This window comes from Erpetoichthys calabaricus, chromosome 9 (assembly GCF_900747795.2).
Source record: "Erpetoichthys calabaricus chromosome 9, fErpCal1.3, whole genome shotgun sequence".
In the NCBI taxonomy this organism is placed as follows: Eukaryota; Metazoa; Chordata; class Cladistia; order Polypteriformes; family Polypteridae; genus Erpetoichthys; species Erpetoichthys calabaricus.
The window spans coordinates 67192435-67212001 of record NC_041402.2 but is presented as its reverse complement, the minus strand read 5'-3'; the positions used below and the strand labels follow the sequence as shown (position 1 = coordinate 67212001).

At 36.3% G+C, this 19567-nt stretch overlaps 1 protein-coding gene across 1 annotated transcript in view; it reads right to left on the bottom strand.

Moving 5' to 3' along the window:
* Window positions 1-8397: 8397 nt before the first annotated feature.
* Window positions 8398-19567, bottom strand: part of dpy19l3 (dpy-19 like C-mannosyltransferase 3) — a 146590-nt gene continuing 135420 nt past the window's right edge. Inside the window, exons 18-19 of the mRNA XM_028809677.2 lie at window positions 12358-12516; window positions 8398-11751 (exon numbers count right to left, since the gene is read on the bottom strand). Coding sequence (XP_028665510.1) covers window positions 11578-11751; window positions 12358-12516 — 333 coding nt within the window. The 3' untranslated portion in view covers window positions 8398-11577. The remainder of the gene's footprint in view (window positions 11752-12357; window positions 12517-19567) is intronic.

The following is a 19567-nucleotide window of genomic DNA, read 5'->3' as shown; positions in this document are numbered from 1 at the left end:
TAGGAGAGTGAAAGTGAAGGTAGAAACTTTGAATGTTGTCAGTATGATTGGTAAAGGGAGAGAGTCAGATGATAGGTTGGATAGAAAGAAGGCTGATATATTGTGCATGCAAGAGACCAGATGGAAGGGGAGCAAGGCCAGGTGTATCAGATTATTCTTCCATGGTGTGGGGTAGGTTATCCTGAAGGAACAGTATTTCAAGAGTGTTTTGGTGGTGAAAAGAGTGTCAACCAGGGCAATGATTATATGAAGCTGGAAATTGAAGGTGTGAGGATGAATGTTGTTAGTGCATATGCCCTGAAAGTTGGGTGTGCAATGGATGAGAAAGATTTCTGGAGTGAGTTGGATGAAGTGGTGGAGAGTGTACCCAAGGGAGAGAGAGAAAGTGGTGATTGAAGCAGATTTCAATGGACATGTTGGTGAAGGGAACAGAGGGGATGAAGAGGAGATGGGTAGGTATGGCGTCAAGAAGAGAAATGCATAAGGTCAGATGGTAGTGGATTTTGCAAAAAAGATGAACGTGGCCATTGTAAATATATATTTTAAAAAAGGGAGGGGGGGGACGGGACACACAGGGTAATATACATGAGTGGACTAAGATGAAAACAGGTGGATTATATCCCATGCAGGAGAGTCAGTCTGAAGGAGACTAGAGACTATAAAGTGGTGGCAGGGGAAAGCCTAGCTAGGCCGCACAGGGCGGTGGTCTGTAGGATGATGTTGAAGATCATGTGGAGGAGAGTGAGGGCAGATAAGCAGCAGGTTAGGGTGATAAAGTATAATGATGGAAACATACAAGCGAGGAGGGTGTGTAGAACAAATGGAAAGAGTATTTTCAGAGGTTGATAAATGAAGAAAATGAGAGAAAGAGAAGGTTGGATGATGTGAACATAGTGAACCAGGAAATGCAACAGATAAACAGGTGGAAAGTAACGACAGATATGAAGAGGGAAGGCTATTGGTCCAGAAGACATACCTGTGGAACCACGTAGGTGTTTACGAAAGATGGCAGTGGAGTTTTTAACCAGACTGTTTCATGAAATCTTGGAAAGTGAGAGGATGCCTGAGGAGTGGAGAAGTGTACTGGTATTGATTTTTATGAATAAGAATGATGTACAGAACTGCAGTAACTACAGAGGGATAGAATTGAATAGCCACAGCATTAAGTTATGGAACAGAGAAATGGAATCTAGGTTAAGAAGGAAGGTGATAATTAGCGAGCAGAAGTATGGTTTCATGCTGGGAAACAGCACTGCAGATACAATGTTTGCTCTGAGGGTGTTGATGGAGAACTATAGAGAAGGCTAGAAGGAGTTGTATTGTGTCTTTGTAGACTTGGAGAAAGCTTATGATAGGGTGCCTAGAGAGGAGGTGTGGTATTGTATAAGGAAGTCCGGAGTGGCAGAGAAGTATGCAAGATTGGTACAGGATATGTATGAGGGAAGTGAGACAGTGGTGAGGTCTGTAGTAGGAGTGACGGATGTGTTTAAGGTGGAGGTTGGATTACATCAGGAATTGGCTCTGAGCACTTTATTATTTACAATGGTGGTTGACAGACGAGATTAGACAGGTGTCCCTGTGGACTATAATGTTTGCTGATGACATTGTAATCTGTAACGAGAGTATGGAGCAGGTTTAGGAGACCCTGGAGAGGTGGAGATATCCCTAGAGAGGAGAAGAATGAAGGTCAGTAGGACCAAAACAGAATACACATATGTGGATGAGAGGGAGGTCAGAGGAATAGTAAAGATGCAGGTAGTAGAGTTGGTGAAGGTGGACGAGTTTAACACTGGAATCCCTGAAGCCTACAAAAAAAACTCATAATCCCGGGCCACCTTAAATTCCTTCACACCTCTTCATTAGCATCACAAGCAGCCTGCTATCTCATACCCCCCATTCCCCCACCAACGCAGCACAACTTGGGGAAAATGTTCTCCCAGCTTAAGTCTTGTTTATCTCAGTGTGAGGTGCCTGGAGTTGTATAGGGTAAATAATATATAGTTATTTGGAACATATGCATTTCATGTGTGTTCCATGTCTACAGCAATCTATGTAAATATAAGATGATAGGAAATGTGAGAAATGCAAGAAATGTTGAACACATACCTAAAATAGAAACTTTTTTCATGTTATAGTAATAACAGCAAAATTTTGATGTGAAATGTATAATGTCTGAAGACTGAAGTCCAAATATCAAATAAACACTTTCATTAAAAGTACACGTATAACAAAACAAATGCGCTTTTATTCAAGAATATAACTGAAGAAAAAGAAATTGGGTTAGGGTACGACGCTGACATGATTGCTTGAATGGTACAGCAGTAAGAAATGCTGACTCATAATTAAGAGGTCGCGGGTTTGATTCTGGGCGCTTCTCAGAATTACCATTCTAGTGTTAAATACTTGAGATCAACAGTACAGAGTAACTGTAGTGAGAAGGAGAGGGGAAGAAGAGTGTACAGGCAGGGTGGACTGGGTGGAGAAGTGTGTCAGGAGTGATTTGTGACAGATGGGTGCAAGCAAGAGTGAAAAGGAAAGTTTACAAGATGGAAGCGAGACAAGCTTTGTTATATGTTAAATGGTGGTATGAAACATACATTAGAGGTTCAGCTCAAGTTGGACGGTTTGGAGACAAAGCTAGAGAAGCAAGATTGTGTTGATTTGGATATGTGCAGAGGAGAGATCTTGGGTATATTGGGAAAACAATGTAAAGGATAGAGAGAGGAAAAGAGAAAGGCCTAAGAGTAAGTTTATGGATGTGGTGAGAGAGGACATGCAGGTAGTGACTTGTATTATTTAGACAATGTCACTTTGGTCTTGTACCATCAGATTTCTACTTTTGTTATGTTGGAATCTGCATCTGTTACATCACTGGCAACATTTATACTGGTAACTAGTGTTGATTGGCAAAAGTAGCCAAAATGATTTTCACAGCGAATAATCTGTGTTCGCTGATTATTTAACCGGAAAGTTGGTAAATCATAGCACTAGTGTTTGTCTCCAGTTCAGTTATGGTATGTTAAACCCATACAATATACAGCTTACACTTGCAATGTTATTATCCATTCACCCAGTCATTACTGAAATTGTTTCATCTAGTTCATGTTATGAGGCCAGTGCCTACCCCACAGCAATGGGCACTCACAATGGGCCATTTTACTTGTCAGTTAACCTAAATTGGATATCTTCAGGACGCGAAACACAAAACAGAGAAAACCCCACATAAAAACCTGGAAAAACAAGCAAACTCCATGCCGATAGTGCTAGGCCGTGATATGAACCCAGGACTCGGGGATTGTGAAGCATATTATTTGCATATATTTCTGCCTTGTGATGTTGCTCACTGTGAAAGGCTCTCTATAAAATAAAGATTGGTTAACAGCTTGATATACATCAGAAGCACTGGCCGATGAAGCAACCCTGTCCCTTTCATTGGAACACAAATGTTACAGATTTCCTAGTCCTATTCCTGAAGGAACAATGCTCCCAACAGCAGTGTGTCAATTGATACCGACAGCCAGAGACAAGATCTGAGGAGCTTAGAGAGGGCTTGCTGGTGACAATTGCAAAAGATGCTGAAGCATCAAGCTGCAGGTTTTAATGAAAAAGCAGTGCCTGAAGCTGGAAGTCCACTGAGCTGTCAGGTTCTGTTTATGCCGTTTTACAAACATGGCCATCTCTGTTCAGCTTCTGCTCTCAAATATGCTTAGAAGGTCAATCTTCTGCTCGAGAGAAGCAAGCTTACATTTTATTCTCAGTTTGGAGTTTACCTAATAATCAGCAGTATTTTGCTTGCTTTTAAATCTTTATGGTGAAAAGGTATGCTAATTCTAACTACATTTCCCTTGCAACATATCTTATCTATTGCAAGACAGATCTCAGGTTAATTACAGACCATCTCCAAATTTATCATAAATTAGACAATCAATGAAAGCACAACTATTTAGTGGTGAAAGAAGCATCATTATAATGTGCAACACTCATATTTCAACAAGTCAGCCCTCAAAAATTACAAATAAAATGCTAAAAAAATTGAAGAGAAATTCAATCAAAACATTCTTTGACTAAAATGTGCCATCAATCATTTATAACTGCTTCTCCTGTCTATCACACCATGCAGCTTCAAGATGAAACACTCTCCTTTTCGGCAGTACTTTACCAAGTCCTGAGAGACAAGTTGCGTAAAGAGAAATACAGAAAGCCAAGCTTGTAAAAGCGACTTAGTGCAGCTGTCACATTTGTGATAAAAGACCCAACATTTCTACAAAACTGGAAACTTTCCCAGCTTCCATACTGTACATATTCAAGTGAGCGGATGGTGCAAATGAACAAATTACTTTCCTCTTGAAAGCATTAGAAGTTGACATTAGGGTTCGGCAGTATTGTTGCCCCTTGGGCCAGCATCTGCTTGCCTCCATTCCAGTTTAAACATCAGTCTTGTAAGAAGATAATTATTTATAAATTTATAAGATCATTCTTGCCATGTGTACAGAATACAGTGCAATTCCTACTTGCATGTGCTCATTACCATGTCGGCACTCTCTACAAACGAGTAGACATACAGATTTTCTTTTAAACTCCGGTTATGGTTGTCCAGAGTAGCCATCCTGCTCCTGAGATTTTTGGCTGCTACTGTAATCTTTTTAAAAGACAGAGCACACCAAGGCGTGACCCACTGCAAATGATGCATTCATGGTCATACTGTGTCTGTCTCTTCTTCAATTAATTCCTGACCATCTTTTCCTCCTGCTCACCTAGTGCTAACCCTTCAATGGTGAAGCCTCTGCCAAGCGGACTGTTCTAAAGCAAGGGCTCTTAAACTTTGTAATGGGAGGATCCAAACAGGAAAACCAATACTATACTGGGACCCAAAATGATTATGAACATCACGACATCTGAGCCACACACAGACAAGTAACAATGGCCATATAATAAAAACTGAACATTTTTGTTTTTATTCAAACATGCTTCTCCCATGAATATTACTAAAAGAGAAAAGTGAAAAACAAGTGTATTGTTAATAAAATAATCTCTTAATACAGGGAAGAGATTCCTGAGGTATATTACAACCAGCATAACAACTTTGTGTAAGTTTTAGTAAACCTGAGAGAAACAAATTCATCTTTATAATGGATGTGACATGAGTACATGATGATTTTTGAAACAGCAGTATGAACAGTCACTTAGTCACTTGATTAATGGCACGGGGATGTCTCTTTTTTGTACTGGGTTAGGTAATAGATTAAAGAGTCAAAAATGTAATTAACAAATGCAATTTATTTACCTTGTCTTAAATAATATACATTTTTAAAATGTTTTTCAACTCCACCATTAATAATACATTTTTCTAAATGAGTTTGCAAATTGTTCAGCATATCTCAATTTTAATTTAATGATTAAGTTGTGTAGCTAAAATTGCATGCATTGATTATATTCTATAAAGAATAATTTGGGAAACAGTCCATTCCAAAATGTTAAATACCTGATATCATGACAAATGCCATAATCTCGACTATTCAACCTGCCCTTTTTTGTGTTCCTACAGTTCTCAAGGGTCCATCAAACATATCCTTCACATTACTAGTAGACTGAAACTTATAAAATCACTTTAAAATATTGTTACGAGGAGCAATTCTTCATTGAAGAAAGTTAAACTTGACATAAAATTGTCTTTGTACTGCTGTTACAAATTTAGATTCAGTGGTCCATGGCCACTGAATTCGAATTTGGCTTGCAATACTAACACACTACTATATATACCCCACCCATTTTTCATCTCGACATTTCAAACTAGCCCCACAGTCCCTACACCTCACAAGCTTATATTGACATTGCATTTCCTCCTCTCTCCCCATTTGTTGTAAGTGTCTTTGCAGTCAGTCATTTCAGATTGTTTCATAGGTTGTGTTACAAAATGCTAAACTCTCTCTGTATATAGTACTAACATGAAAAACGTTTGTTTTAGCTATGTGTTCAACATTTCTTGTCTTACATTTCCTGTCATCCTACATTTTCCCAGATCGTTGTAGACATGGAACACTTATGAAACACATATGTTCCAAATAACAATGTATTATTTACCCTATACAACTCCGGCCACCTTGCACCCAATTAAACAGAATTGAGCTGCAGTGGTGGGGGGATGAGATAGCTTGCTGCTTGTGCTGATCGACACATTTGCAAAACAAAAGACGCTGATGGAGAGGTGCAAAAGAATTTAAGATGTCACAGGATTTTTTTTTGTAGGCCTCCAGGGATTCTAGTGTTAAGATAGTTTGCATGTATATTTTTTTTCTACAAAAAAAAAAAAATAAATAAATATATATATATATATATATATATATATATATATATATTTATATATATAGATATATATATATTAACCACCACAGCAGGGGTACACTTTGTGCCAAACAGTGTAACTTTGCAGTGCTATGGGATATGATATCTCACCAAATTGCGATGATGGCAAACAGTTTGGGACACATAAGAAACCTGATTCTGGGGTTGTGCATCATAAAATGTCTTACTGTAATTAAAATGTTTTTTGGATAGAAATCCCTAATACATCAATTTTTGTTGGGTTTTATTTAGTTGATATTGGTGTAAACAAAGCCGTTTACAGCTCCCTTATGATATAAGCAGAATAATTACGGTTAATTTTTGGGTAATTTAGGTGGCATAATGCCAAACATCCCTTAGTGCATAAGGGGTTAAAGGGTATGTCTTTACTTCATTTCCTATTTTACCATCTCTGAAAAAAAAGTCTGGACAAACTATATTTATAATATTGAAAATTATAAAGACCTGCATTAATCCAACAAAAACCTTCTTCTGTTCAAAACTAAAGATAACACTGGACTGTGAAGATTTTGCTTCCTGAACACTTTTCGGCACATCTCATGGAATTTGGCCTGCTGATCAAAAAAATCACCTTACACTTTCATACCACATACTATTTTAGTGCAATCACCTATTTTTGTGATTTGCTCTCATAATATAAGTACAAATACAGTATACAATACAACAACTACAACCTGGGCAGAAAAGTGTACCACATAAACCACTTGTCAACCTAACAAAAATATTTTTTTGTCTCTTCTTCATACAAAACTTAGACTGAAGAAACATTTTGTAAAAAAGATGAATGATAAAGGTGAAGAATTTTGGTAAATGAAACAGATACTGTATTTCCATGAATAGCTGAGGCCAAAATTAAAGAAGGCATTTTTGTTGGTCCACACATTAAACAAGTCATCAGTAACAAGCGGTTCGAAGATCTACTAGTGGGGGCAGAGGAAGTTGTACGGAAGGCATTCAGGATATTGTTGAGAATTTTCTTGGGAACTACAGAGCACCACAGTATGTCCAGCTACATAACAACACACTTCAAGCATAGAAAGCCATGAGGTGCAACAAGTCACTGAAGATTTATTTTCTGCATTCACAATTGGACATCTTCCCTGCTAATATTGTTGCAGCCAGGGACAAACATAGTTAAAGGTTTCACCAGGACATTAAAATAATAGAAAAGCGGTATCGGGGAAAGTGTAATTCATCAATTCTAGCTGACTATTTTGGACACTGAAATGTGAAGCTCCAGATGTGGAGTACAAATAAAAATCAGCAGCAAAGAATTTTTAGCTCATTTGAACTTATGTGATTTGTCAGTATCATTAAGGGAACACACACACTAAATTCAAAGAAAGTTAATTTCATATTTCTCCAAACTCCCAAATGATAGTCAACCTGAAATGTTATTTGTATTCAGCTTGAAGGTTTCAGCCATAATCACCTATTTTTATAAGAAGCAAAATTTTTTGAAACAATTTACAATCCAGTGTAATCGGTTCCCTTGTTCTGTTGGAGCTGGGCATTTTTTTTAATTCACATTTTGAAGTACAGTATAACAGAAAAAAGACTTTCATTGAGAAATTGAAGGAGACATGACAACATGACCACCATTAATGTCATGTCCTCTGGCACAACTGGGTCTTTGGATTAGGTGACACATGGTGGTATAAGTTGCTCAGAGTTAAAATGTGCTGACAATGAAATATCAACTTTTTTGTTTATCTTTTGTACTTTGAATCTGTTTACAGATGGTATAGTAGGAAACGTGTTACAGTTGGAATTCTACAACTGAAGTGTCAGCATTTTTGAGAATTAATTTAATCTTTTATGATGAGCCATTTACTTTAACATAACATTTCAAACCTGCTCCATTGTTGTGGAAAGCTAGAATTCACTGGGCAGCATCAGACACAGGGCTGGAGCCTATTTAGTATCACCCATTAAACCCAAGGTGGACATGAAGATAACACTGAAACCTGGACAGCACCTGAACGCAAGAGCTAAACCAGAATGCAGGGTCAATGAGACAACAACTCTAATCACTTAACCATGCCACCCAATTTATTTATGTTTTATAGTGTAAAATGCAAGTGTCAGTGCAGCAGGAATTTAAAAAGAGTTAAGTCCTCTGGTACCTTCACGAGCAAAGCCATTGCCAGGTTACACAGTCCTTAAAGATCAATGAAAAGCAGAAGTGGCAAAACTCATCTTACACAAAACCCAAACACTGACTATCAATATAAAAAAGTAACAAAAACAGAAAAAAATGAGAAAAAGGGAAAGAAGTTCATTAATAAAGAATTTCATCTCTGAGACAGTGAAGCCCAAATATTACAAACCAATAAAGGTGCAAACTTATTGTTTTGCTCTCGAAAAGCTGTTTAAAAAATGGATGGAAAACTGAGTAAGACTGTACCAGCACGAAGTACTAAAATTAAACCAAGGGAAGAAGACATCAAATGAGGAGTTTTAAAATAATGCACATAAACATACTGCAGGCACAAATCCTACTTATAACAAGATAAACTGAAGAACATGTCTGTACCAAAATGCAAATTTTCAGCAAAAGGTATGAAAAACAACAATTAAAGAAAAGAACATTTCATGGTTTGTGCTCCATGCCCAATTACCAACTTTAGGGTGTGTGTCAGTAGAGTTTCCATGCGCTCCTTGTGTTCATTTTTGTGTTCTCCAGTGACAACAGTTGTTCAACAGCCCAACCTGGGCAGAGTGAACACTATTTTGAAGCAATGTAATTATCCAAGTGTGGAGCCACATCAGAAATCGAGATTGTTAAACCAATAGGAGAATGGCTGGTGTGTATTATTTTTAAGGGTCCTGAGTCAATATAAATAGATGCACAATTTTGAATTTTGAATTTTTTTTGAATTTTGAATAGAATACGCAATATTGGTGCAATCACCATCTAAAGACAAGAGAATCTTTGCATGATTATCTTGTAGCTCATTTAAGACATTATTATCTTTCAAGTAATTATGGCAGTTGGTGTTTATAGGAAGCTGTTACAATACAAGTATAAGAAATAAATGCAAACAAATTACACAGCATGTCCTACAAAGGCTATATCAATAACTTATTGATTATATGCCCTTCACTCTTTGGATAATTAAAAGGGCCTCTTTTGTTAGTTCTGAATTCACCTTCAGTAATATTACAGTAAAAAGAAAATAAAAACAGTAAACTCAAATTAGACAGTGTGTCAGTTACATATGAGTTACAACAATACAATGGACATAGAGTGCGACCAGTTGAACATATGCAAGTTTTACAATCTACGTCAGATTCTATGAAGGTATTTTTATAGAAAAAACTAAGCAACGTGTTTAGCATTTAAAATTTAAGCAGCGCTTCTGGTTTAGGAAAATGTGAATAGCCTGTGCAATTCAGCATAATTTTAAGGCACAAAAAAACAGAACTTTTGAGTCATGGCTGCTGACCCTCATGAATCCTGGAAGCCTAAAGAGGAATTCGCAATTTAAAAGAGGAAACATACTTTCAAAGGTAACCAGTCTACCCTGTTTATTTCTTAACATAATGGAGAATATTGTGATCCGCAGCAAAAATGGCCCTATCCAAATGTTAAATAAGATGAGAGTGACAGCCTCCTGCCACTGGTAAAAAGAGATAAATGAGATTCTTTACATAAAAGACAAATGCAAAAGCTTTATTTCAGACTAAATACATGAAAGAACAAAATTGGTGTCAGATCTGTGTTTATAAATTATAAAATGCATGTAAACACATTGTCTGGAAAATGTTTGAATTCTACACCATGGTAAAAAGCTATGTCATAATACTGTATATGAAACATAGTATAAAAGTAAAAAATGGAATTGTTTTATTAAACACATTACAAAATTATGTAAACCTGTAATTTATATGTTGACATTTATTTAATATTTTTAAGTATTTAAAAGAACTGTTTTCTAAAATTAATGTCAAACTGTGAAAACCACAACTAATATAAGGCATGAAAAAGTTTAAATAAAAAAAAGACAATGTGCTACACAAACTATGGCCCTTTTGCTTTAGTCATAATTCTAAACACACACTGTTCTGCTTTGACTGACCATTTCCTTCATCAGCTGAAGAGTGTTTCATCCTCAAGAAAGGATTTTTTTTAATTTCAAAACTTTTTTTCTGTACAGTGACATTTTCCAAGAATTAATGAAGATCTCTGTTCATTTAATAATACTTAATATGCAGTTTTATAATTTCAAAAATGTTGAATTTGCCCCTTTTGTTGAAAAAGATTTGTCATGTTATTACCATAGGAGAATATCAAGCTTAGAAAAGATGTTCATCGCTCCAGTAACAGTTTATAGAATTTCAAGACCACCAACTACCTGGAGTACTGTTGGTCCTAACCTTTTTTGCAGGATGAAACCACTAGTCAATTTTAGCTGATGCACATAAACATAATTCAAAGAACAAATCCTATACCAAAATGAACATTACTAGTAAAAGCTACGAGCATCAACACCTATCACTGCTTTCCTTTTCACTACACAAATGTAAAATTTTTAATGCCCTAAATAAATAAGTGTTACTTTATTAAATATGCAGACTTAAGGACAGAAAAAAAGTTTTTCATTGCCACAAGCTTAAACTTTGTTCTTGTAGTTGAAACCATTCAGCTGCTTCCCATGGACATTTATTATTTCAGAGCATGTACTTACTCCAACAAAAGCACTTCAAAGCTGATTTCTTCCAGCTTGCTGTCTTGTTACTTTGGACCCTGACAGGAGTCTTCTAACTGGCGTGAGCCGCATTTGAGTGAAAAACAGTGCTGATCAAAGAAAGAAAGAATGAGCAAAAGAAAAAAAGCTTTGGTGATATGAAAATAATGGTAATTGAAATGTGATAAATAATATTATTAGGTGATGAGATATTACACACTTTTATAATAAAACATAAAAACAATGTATACTGTAATACATTATATTGTACTCCAGGCTGTGAAATGTACCATTCATCCAAGGTCTTTTTGCAGAGTGGGAGATTTTTATTTGGATGATATTAAGGTGCTGCTCGCATATCACCCCTGGCTGTATAAGATCGTGTGCTTTGTTTTCAAATTTCTTCTCCCTCTTCTAACAGGTTCCATTTATGTTATTACAAAATATTGTGAAAGCCTTGTCTTAGCCTTATGGTGCTGAAACAAATGAACATGATGGCAAAGGAGCACATGAAAAACGAATTTTACGCTGCTTTTTTCTTGTTTTTCTTCAGCTTGTAGACATGAAATGTTTTGTTTCTGAACACTTGGGTAAAGTACAAGGTGTACAGAGGCTGGCTCAATTTTATTTCATCGCAAAAGCGAGGATGTGCAGATGGCTTCAAATCTGGGTCATTTTCTCCTGGACCATCCATAATCTGAAATATTACCAAATGAATAATGATAAAAATGATTTTACAGAATAAAGGTATCTATACAGCATCCACTGAATCATTTCTAACAATATTAAAAAAAAAAGTCCTTTAAATTTATATTATATATAGGAAGGAACAAGAATAGCTCTCTGTGTTTATTCTCTACAGCACTGGTCAGTGTAATTCTGAAAATAAAAGTAAATATCTAAAAATCAAGAGAGGCTGCTGGCTAATGTTCCTCATTTGCTCTGGGTTATGGAAAATATCATTTAGGCTCCCCTACAGTCTTTTACTGAAAGCTCTGAAACTGAGGCACTTTAGCAAGAAACTCTGGCAAAAGCAATAAGAAAGGTAAGATAATCAACAGTTAATCACACATAATTTATTTTTACATTTTAAGCAATAATAAATGCTAATTTCTTACCTGGTTTTAGTAACATGGTTTGGTTTAAATGTTTCACATTTATTTTCAGTGCATCTAAGCATAAATGATGCTGACAAGCAGTCAAGTAAAATTTGCATGATAAACATACTATAGAGTCAGAAATAAAACTGGAAGCATTGCATAATCTATTGTCATTTGAAGGTATGCTGTCATGTAGTACGTACGTGTCCATTTGCAACATCCAGCAGGTCCCTCAAGCGACAGCCTCTGTTATGCCTTCTCTCATAACAGATGCTGTCTTCTATGATAACATAGTCTGTCCCAAAGGATCGAAGGATTCTGTGAACCTCCTTTGGATCCTGCTGAGCGTAGATCTGGTACACCTGCACAGAGAGTACAGAATTCAGACTCCCTGAACAACTCAAAAAGTGGTGGACAGGGCACATGTAGAGGAACAAAGAAGACATAAGGAGTGACACTGGAAGGTTTAAGCAGAGACTTCGCTGGTTCAGGGCTATTCTCTCTCTTTAACCACTAATTAAATAAATTCAAATCAGTTGATTTGTGATGGGTTTAAAACACTATTCATTTGTAATCAAAGCTAATTAGTGGTGCTCTTTCAATGCCCCAGGGACCCATGTTCAATTCCTGTCCTGGTCACTCTCTCTGTGAAATCTTCACATTCACCAAACAGCTATTTAAAGGTTTTCTCTGGGTATTTGAATTTTCAACCACATCTCGTACATATGATTGTCACTACAATTTCCCAACTCCAAATTTTGACAATATATTAAACTACTCAGAGTGAAATTAGGGACTGCTGCATTTTTATTTTTACAGAAAATGAACATTCTTCAATAGGTCATTCAGCTGGATGGCTAACCACCTTCCAAGACAACAGGCAGGCTTCATTGCATGTAATACCCATGGGGATGGTTTGTGCAATTAAATAAAGAAATAACAGTTAAAAAACATTATGCTAATCTTTCTACACTGTTCACTGATGATAGAACTTTTAATAGTAAGTGTTGGCCATTCTCTATGCCAAGAGAATTCTCTTCTGTGTTTGTCACTGCTATTTATCTGCTGCGTAGCTCTAATACTGACGATAGTGCTTATGGAGCTGTATGTAACCATTAATAAACTGCAACTTTCGCACCTTGACTGATTTTTAATTGTTGCTAGGGATTTCAGTCACACAAATCTGAAGTCATTTAATTCAAAATTCTATGAAAACATCATCTTATTAACAAGAGGAGAGAACTGTTTGGATTATACTTAAGATAACATTTATTTTGTGTACTAAGATGCACCCCACTCCCACCTTGGCTACTCACACCTTATGCAAGTAAAACTGACTCCTGTTTACTAATCAACAAATCAAATCTGATTTAAAACAGATCATAGTATGGCCAGAAGAAGACACCATATTACAGGACAGTTCTGACCATGCAGGCTAGAACAAGTTCAGGGATGTTGCCACCTACGGACAATTCTATGACCTTGAGGAAAGAGTTCACAGCATTATGTGATTGGATATCTTGGCAAATTATAGATGATGTTACTGTCTCCAAGTGAGTTATCATAAAAGTCAACCAGAAGCCCTAGCTGACTGCAAATGTTCATTCACTGCTTAAATCCATAGATAGCACTGCCTACCAGAGAAGCAAAGCACATGAATGCACAGAAAATCCACAGCCATTTCCTGGACACATCAGACACACCATGCACGCAGGGCTGCCACCACCATTAAGGAGAATTAGGCATTCACCTAGGGCACAGATCATAAGCAGGGGACCCATCTGCATGGGTTAGCTACTAAACAGTCAGTTGGCACAATAATAAGCTTGGCCTAAGGCACAAAATAATCTAGCACCAGCACTGCGTACATGTGATTAAACATTTAAGCCATCACCAACTAAAAGCCCATACGAGCATACCTCCTTACCTTCCTGATGTGCTACATGATGTCTCTGCATGATTTGATACATAGAATAAAAAGCCACCCCTCCTCTTAGTGACCTGCACTCTATGAGGAGAATCATATCCAGAGTTAATGTACACAAAGCTGTTGGACCAGTCAACATATAGTGGTGTGAAAAAGTATTTACCTCCTTCCTAATATCACCTGCTTTTTCATATTTTTCACAATGAATTCAACATACCTATCACCCATAAAAAAAACTGCCTGACAATTTCAATACTGTACTTGGTTGCAGCACCTTTACCAGCAATAATCACAACTATATTACTCTTTCATATTATTGTTGAGGAACGTTAGCCAACTCTTTCTTGAAGAACTGCTTTAATTCAGACCCATTACAAGTATATACTACTCCTTTCAGGTACATCCGCAGCACCTCTATTGGGTTCAAGTCAGAACTTTGACTAGGCCACTCAAAAACTTTAATTTTATTTTTTTAATAAAGTTGTTGACATGCTTTAGCTTTTTATGTCATGCCAAGTTGCAGACCACAATTATGAGTCAACTTCAGGTCATGAATGAATCACCAATCTGCTTTAAAAATATGCCACTAATGTGCAGAATTCATAATTCTTTAAATAATGGAATGTCTTCCAGGTCTTGAGGCAGCAAAGCATCTCCACACCATCATACTAACACCCCAATGTTTTTTTCCAAATGCGAGACAAGCAATGATGGTTTGGATTACAGAGATTTACTGTTTGCTACTGTGGAGTAATATGTTATGTTCTCTATACGATAAGTGTAGCTTAGAAGTAACTTCATGTATCTCGATTACAAAAGCCTAAAAGTTACATCAAGAAAGAGATGCATTATGGTATAGTTTTCATTTTTAGGATTTCACTCCATCTGCAAGATAAGTCATCATTTTCCAAACTTGTTTATCAACCAAGAGTATTTCTTTAACTTATGTTATATTTAGTTGCATTGAACGTTACAATAGACTTCCTATCATGTATTCAGCCTTGAACCCCTCTACTTGCTACTATTATTTAATGATTTGTAAGAATCACTTTTATCAGAGTACACATTTAGCTTTGGTGCTCTCCATATGTATTCTACATGTGTTTTGTTTTGCCTAACAAACAGTGCCTCAGTCTTTTGATCCTGCTGTGTTCATTTTATTAGTTTACTTTCTCATTAATACAATTTTTAATCAGACATCTAGCTGAGGCTAGATAGGCCTGCAGTTCTTTGGATGCTCCTCTGTGACTTCTTGAATGATTTGTCTCTGTGATGTTGGGGTAATTTTGGAAGGCCAGCTTTTCTAAATGTTCTACATTTGGTGAAACTGGCACTCACTGAGGTGCCAGACCCGGAGCCTGAGAATTTTCTGTTCGGTAAGTTTTAACTATTTTTATTTCTCATCTTTTTTTCCTCTTCTGGAATTTTTTTCATAGAGGAGAAGTGTTATTCTAGAAACCTTGTGGTGACTACTTCACTCTCACACTAAAGTTCAACATATGGTGAGCTTTAGATTCAACAGAGCTGGCTACAGGACTGCCACATGTATGAAATGCTAGAATGAATCATCCTTAATTGCTTAATGGATGTGGTAGAACCCTCCCTTCTTCCACAACAAGACTGTTTAAGACCTGAGAAAATTGTACATTACAAATTCTACATTTAATGCAAAATATTGAAGTCAAGTTCAAAAGAAAATGATAATAAGCATGGTTTTGGTCAATCATTCAGACATATATGATACCATTAATCTCAATAAACTGGCACTGAACTCTGTAACATCACAAGGATTATTTCAATAACCAAAATAATTGCAGTTCTTTCTCAAAATCGTGTGTTTCTCATAGACTTCCAAAGCCATCACAGTCTCTGCAGAATTAAAAAAAATTGGATGACCACAAGATAACGTACTCACCCCCCCCCCCCCCCCCCCTTACTTTTTAATGAATATACAAATGACAGCCTCATCCTGGGGAGACTAACAGTTTTCTATATGCTGATGATCTTGCACTTGACACTACGTTCAATGGCTTTGCCCAGATCAAAAAAATGCTAAGCAGTATGCTGAATTAACCTGAAACATAAGGAAACTCAACCGAGACCTAATCCAAGTAACACACAAGTATGCACATTCCACATAAAGAACTCATATGCCTCTAGAAGAAGTAATACGAAGAGAAACACTCCTGGAACACTGTCCTACAGCTTAGTATATAGTTGCGACTTTAGATTGATCTTTGACTCACAAAAAACCCTGCCATTATACTAGAATGAAGATTTTTGTAAGAAACAACATTGTGAGAAAGCTGATTGGGTCACCCTGGGATGGTCAATCTCAAATCTTCGGAACAGAACTGCATTTCCTCTGTGCTACTTCTTTAGGAGAATATGCAAAACAAGTAGATATAGTTTTCAACGATACCAGTGTAAATAGAAACAAATTAATATCCTAGCAGGAACTGCACGAGAGCAGTCAGAAATAGCAGTCAGTAAGGAACACTTAAAAACTTTAACATCAGAAAAGCATCCCTTGTTGGGCTACCTACCCATAAATCAAGGGATGTGGTCTGGAAAGAGCTGTTTCAAGTTACTGATGGGTCTTAATGGCACCACGAAAACTCAAAAGTTACAATTTGGAGGAAGAAAACTACATCTCTCTCCAATTGGATACTTCAGTCAAAAAGTCTTCCTTCTGGTCATGACACAAGTTAGATGGTATGATAGTGTCTCAATGGAGTACACTCTAGGGTTATGAAATTTCAATCTAATCTTAGAAGATTGGGCTTTCCAGCAATACTAACCATCCACCTGTTTCAATTCCCATAATGTCCTCCCAGCTGCACAATGGATGTCCTGAAAATTGCTAACACTAATTCAATTAAAATTGCAAAATTCTGGATGAAACTTATATAAGTGTCATGTATATTCCTGGATTCTCTCTAAATGTATACTTACTCATCTGTTACTGTTATCTATATGTTTATATTTAGACTATAATTTAACCTGCAATGAGTTTGATTGTATTGATATTTATGTAATTTTGCATTATAGTGCTTTTGACATGAGAAATATAATGTGCAAAACATACCATGACCCAAGTATAAAAAATGTTCATCAATCACAAATATTTTATTTAAAATACACCCAGGCTAAGATCCAACCTGTGAGTGATGTCATCAAGAGCTTGCATCGCTCTACCATATGTTTTGGGAATGCCCTTCACTTAAACCATTTTGGGCAAAAGTTTTTGTATATCTTTTGAATAGGCTTTGCTTTGAAATCACTCCAAACATGTTAACATCAGAATTTAGTGTATTTTGTGTTTCTATTAGTGAGGGGGTTGTGCCATTTTTTAAACATGCAGCGGTATGACCTTGTCTAAAAAAGGCATTTTTAGATCCTGGATTGTTAGCTAATTTTCACCCAATTTCCCAATTGCCATTTCCGGCTAAAATATTAGAAATAATTATTTTTAATCAATTGGTTGATCATCTTAATTCCAATGATTTATTTGAGATCTACCAATCTGGCTTTTGGCGTTACCATGGTGTTGCGACAGTCCTCCTGAAAGTATTTAATGAGATTTCTCTCATTACTAACTCGGGTGGGGCTGTAGTTCTTATCCTCCTAAAGCTCTCTGTAATTTTTGATACTACTGACCATGAGATCTTGCTGTTGAACATCTGGTGGGGCTTAAAGGGACTGCTCTTAACTGCTTCAGGTCATATCTTTCTGGTAGACACTTTCAGTGTCTTTCAAGTCCTGTTTCTTATCTACTGCTCCTGTTAAATGTGGTGTTCCACAGGTATCCATTTTGGGTCCTATTTTATTTTCTATTTATCTTAATCTTATAGAAGATATTTTTTTTAGGAAATTTAATATGTCTTTTCACTTTTATGCTGTTCATATACTTGTTTATATTCCTGTTTGTTAACTCTTCAATTAATCAGCTGCACAATTGTCTTTTTGAACTAAGATCTTGGATGGCTGACAATTTTTTTGATCTCAATGAAAATAAAACAGAAGTGCCTGCCAAAGCTCAAACTGGTTTTGAACTCAGCTCTTTTGCAAACCTCAAGTTTGTAATCTTGGTGTCATTTTTGATAGTAACCTCTATTTTGAGAAACAGACTAACTCTGTAGTAAAGTAAAGAGTTGCTTTTCCAGCTTCAACCTTTAGCTGAAGTCAAACCTTTTCTTATCTCCTAGGGATCTTGAAAAAGCTATTCATGCTTTTATATTTTCTCGGCTTGATTACTGCAACTCATTGTATTCTGGGATCAGCAAATCCCTGATACACAGTTTGCCATTGGGTTCAGAATGCCGCTGACTGTTATTTGGTTGCGGCAAGAAAGTTTTGATTCTGTTTCTCCAATATTAGCTTCTTTACACTAGCTGCCTGTTAGTTTAAGAATTGACTTTAAAATTTTGTTGCTAGTTTTTAAATCATTACACAGGTATGCTCCTGCCTATTTATCTGAATTGTGTGTTTTACACCAGCCATCCAGAGAGTTTAGATCTACCGGTCAGTTGTCTTTTATGGTCCCTCACAATAAGTTTAAAACTATGGGGGACAGGGCTTTTGCAGCTGCTGCACCTTATCTGTGGAACTCTTTACCTCATTACATTAAGGAGTCGCCTTCAATTGAACTGTTTAACATTAGACTGAAGACCCATTTGTATTCTCTAGCTTTCAGTGACCTTCATTGATACTGATGGTTGCCCTACTCTTAATCATCTTTTTTCTTTTCTTTAACTCATCGCTGGCTGTATTTCATTTCATTGTACTTTATTTCTATTTATTTTATTTATGTTCATTGTATGTTTTAATGTAAAGCACTTTGGCTACAGCATTACTGATGTTGTTTTAAACGTGGTCTATAAATAAACTGACATTGATCAATGTGTGCTATGAGAAATCAGTTTTAATATACTATTCCACACTTCTAGGACATACTTACTTTGCTCAACTGGAATAATCACAGTTTTACCTTCTATAATTCAATGGGACAGCGATATTTTATAGTACCTCAGAATTGGAAAAAATGCAATTATTTTTAAAAGAAACTGTTCAAAACATTATCAAAACATAACTCACTGATTCTAAAATAAGCATGCCAGGCCTGTGCTTAACTTTCGTACTCTACTTGCTGTAACATCACATATAAAGAACTATTTTAGCTGGCGCTCTGTATTTCTATTGCTTTATTTTTTCACTTTGGCTGGGGGCTAAATGCTGAATTTTTTCTTTGGATTAATTTTGAAGACTATTGCTGCTTTCACTGTTTTAATCTTACAACATTGTATTTGTACAATTGAGTTGTATTCTGCAGTAATGTTTTGTTCTGAAATAAAGGCAAGAAAGAATTATTGTATTGTATTGTATATTTATAACTGTCACCTTTAAACTAGTTGACGCATAAATAAAAGATCTTTGATGTCTTCAGTAATACTATAACTTCCTATAATATTCAGATATGAGAGCGC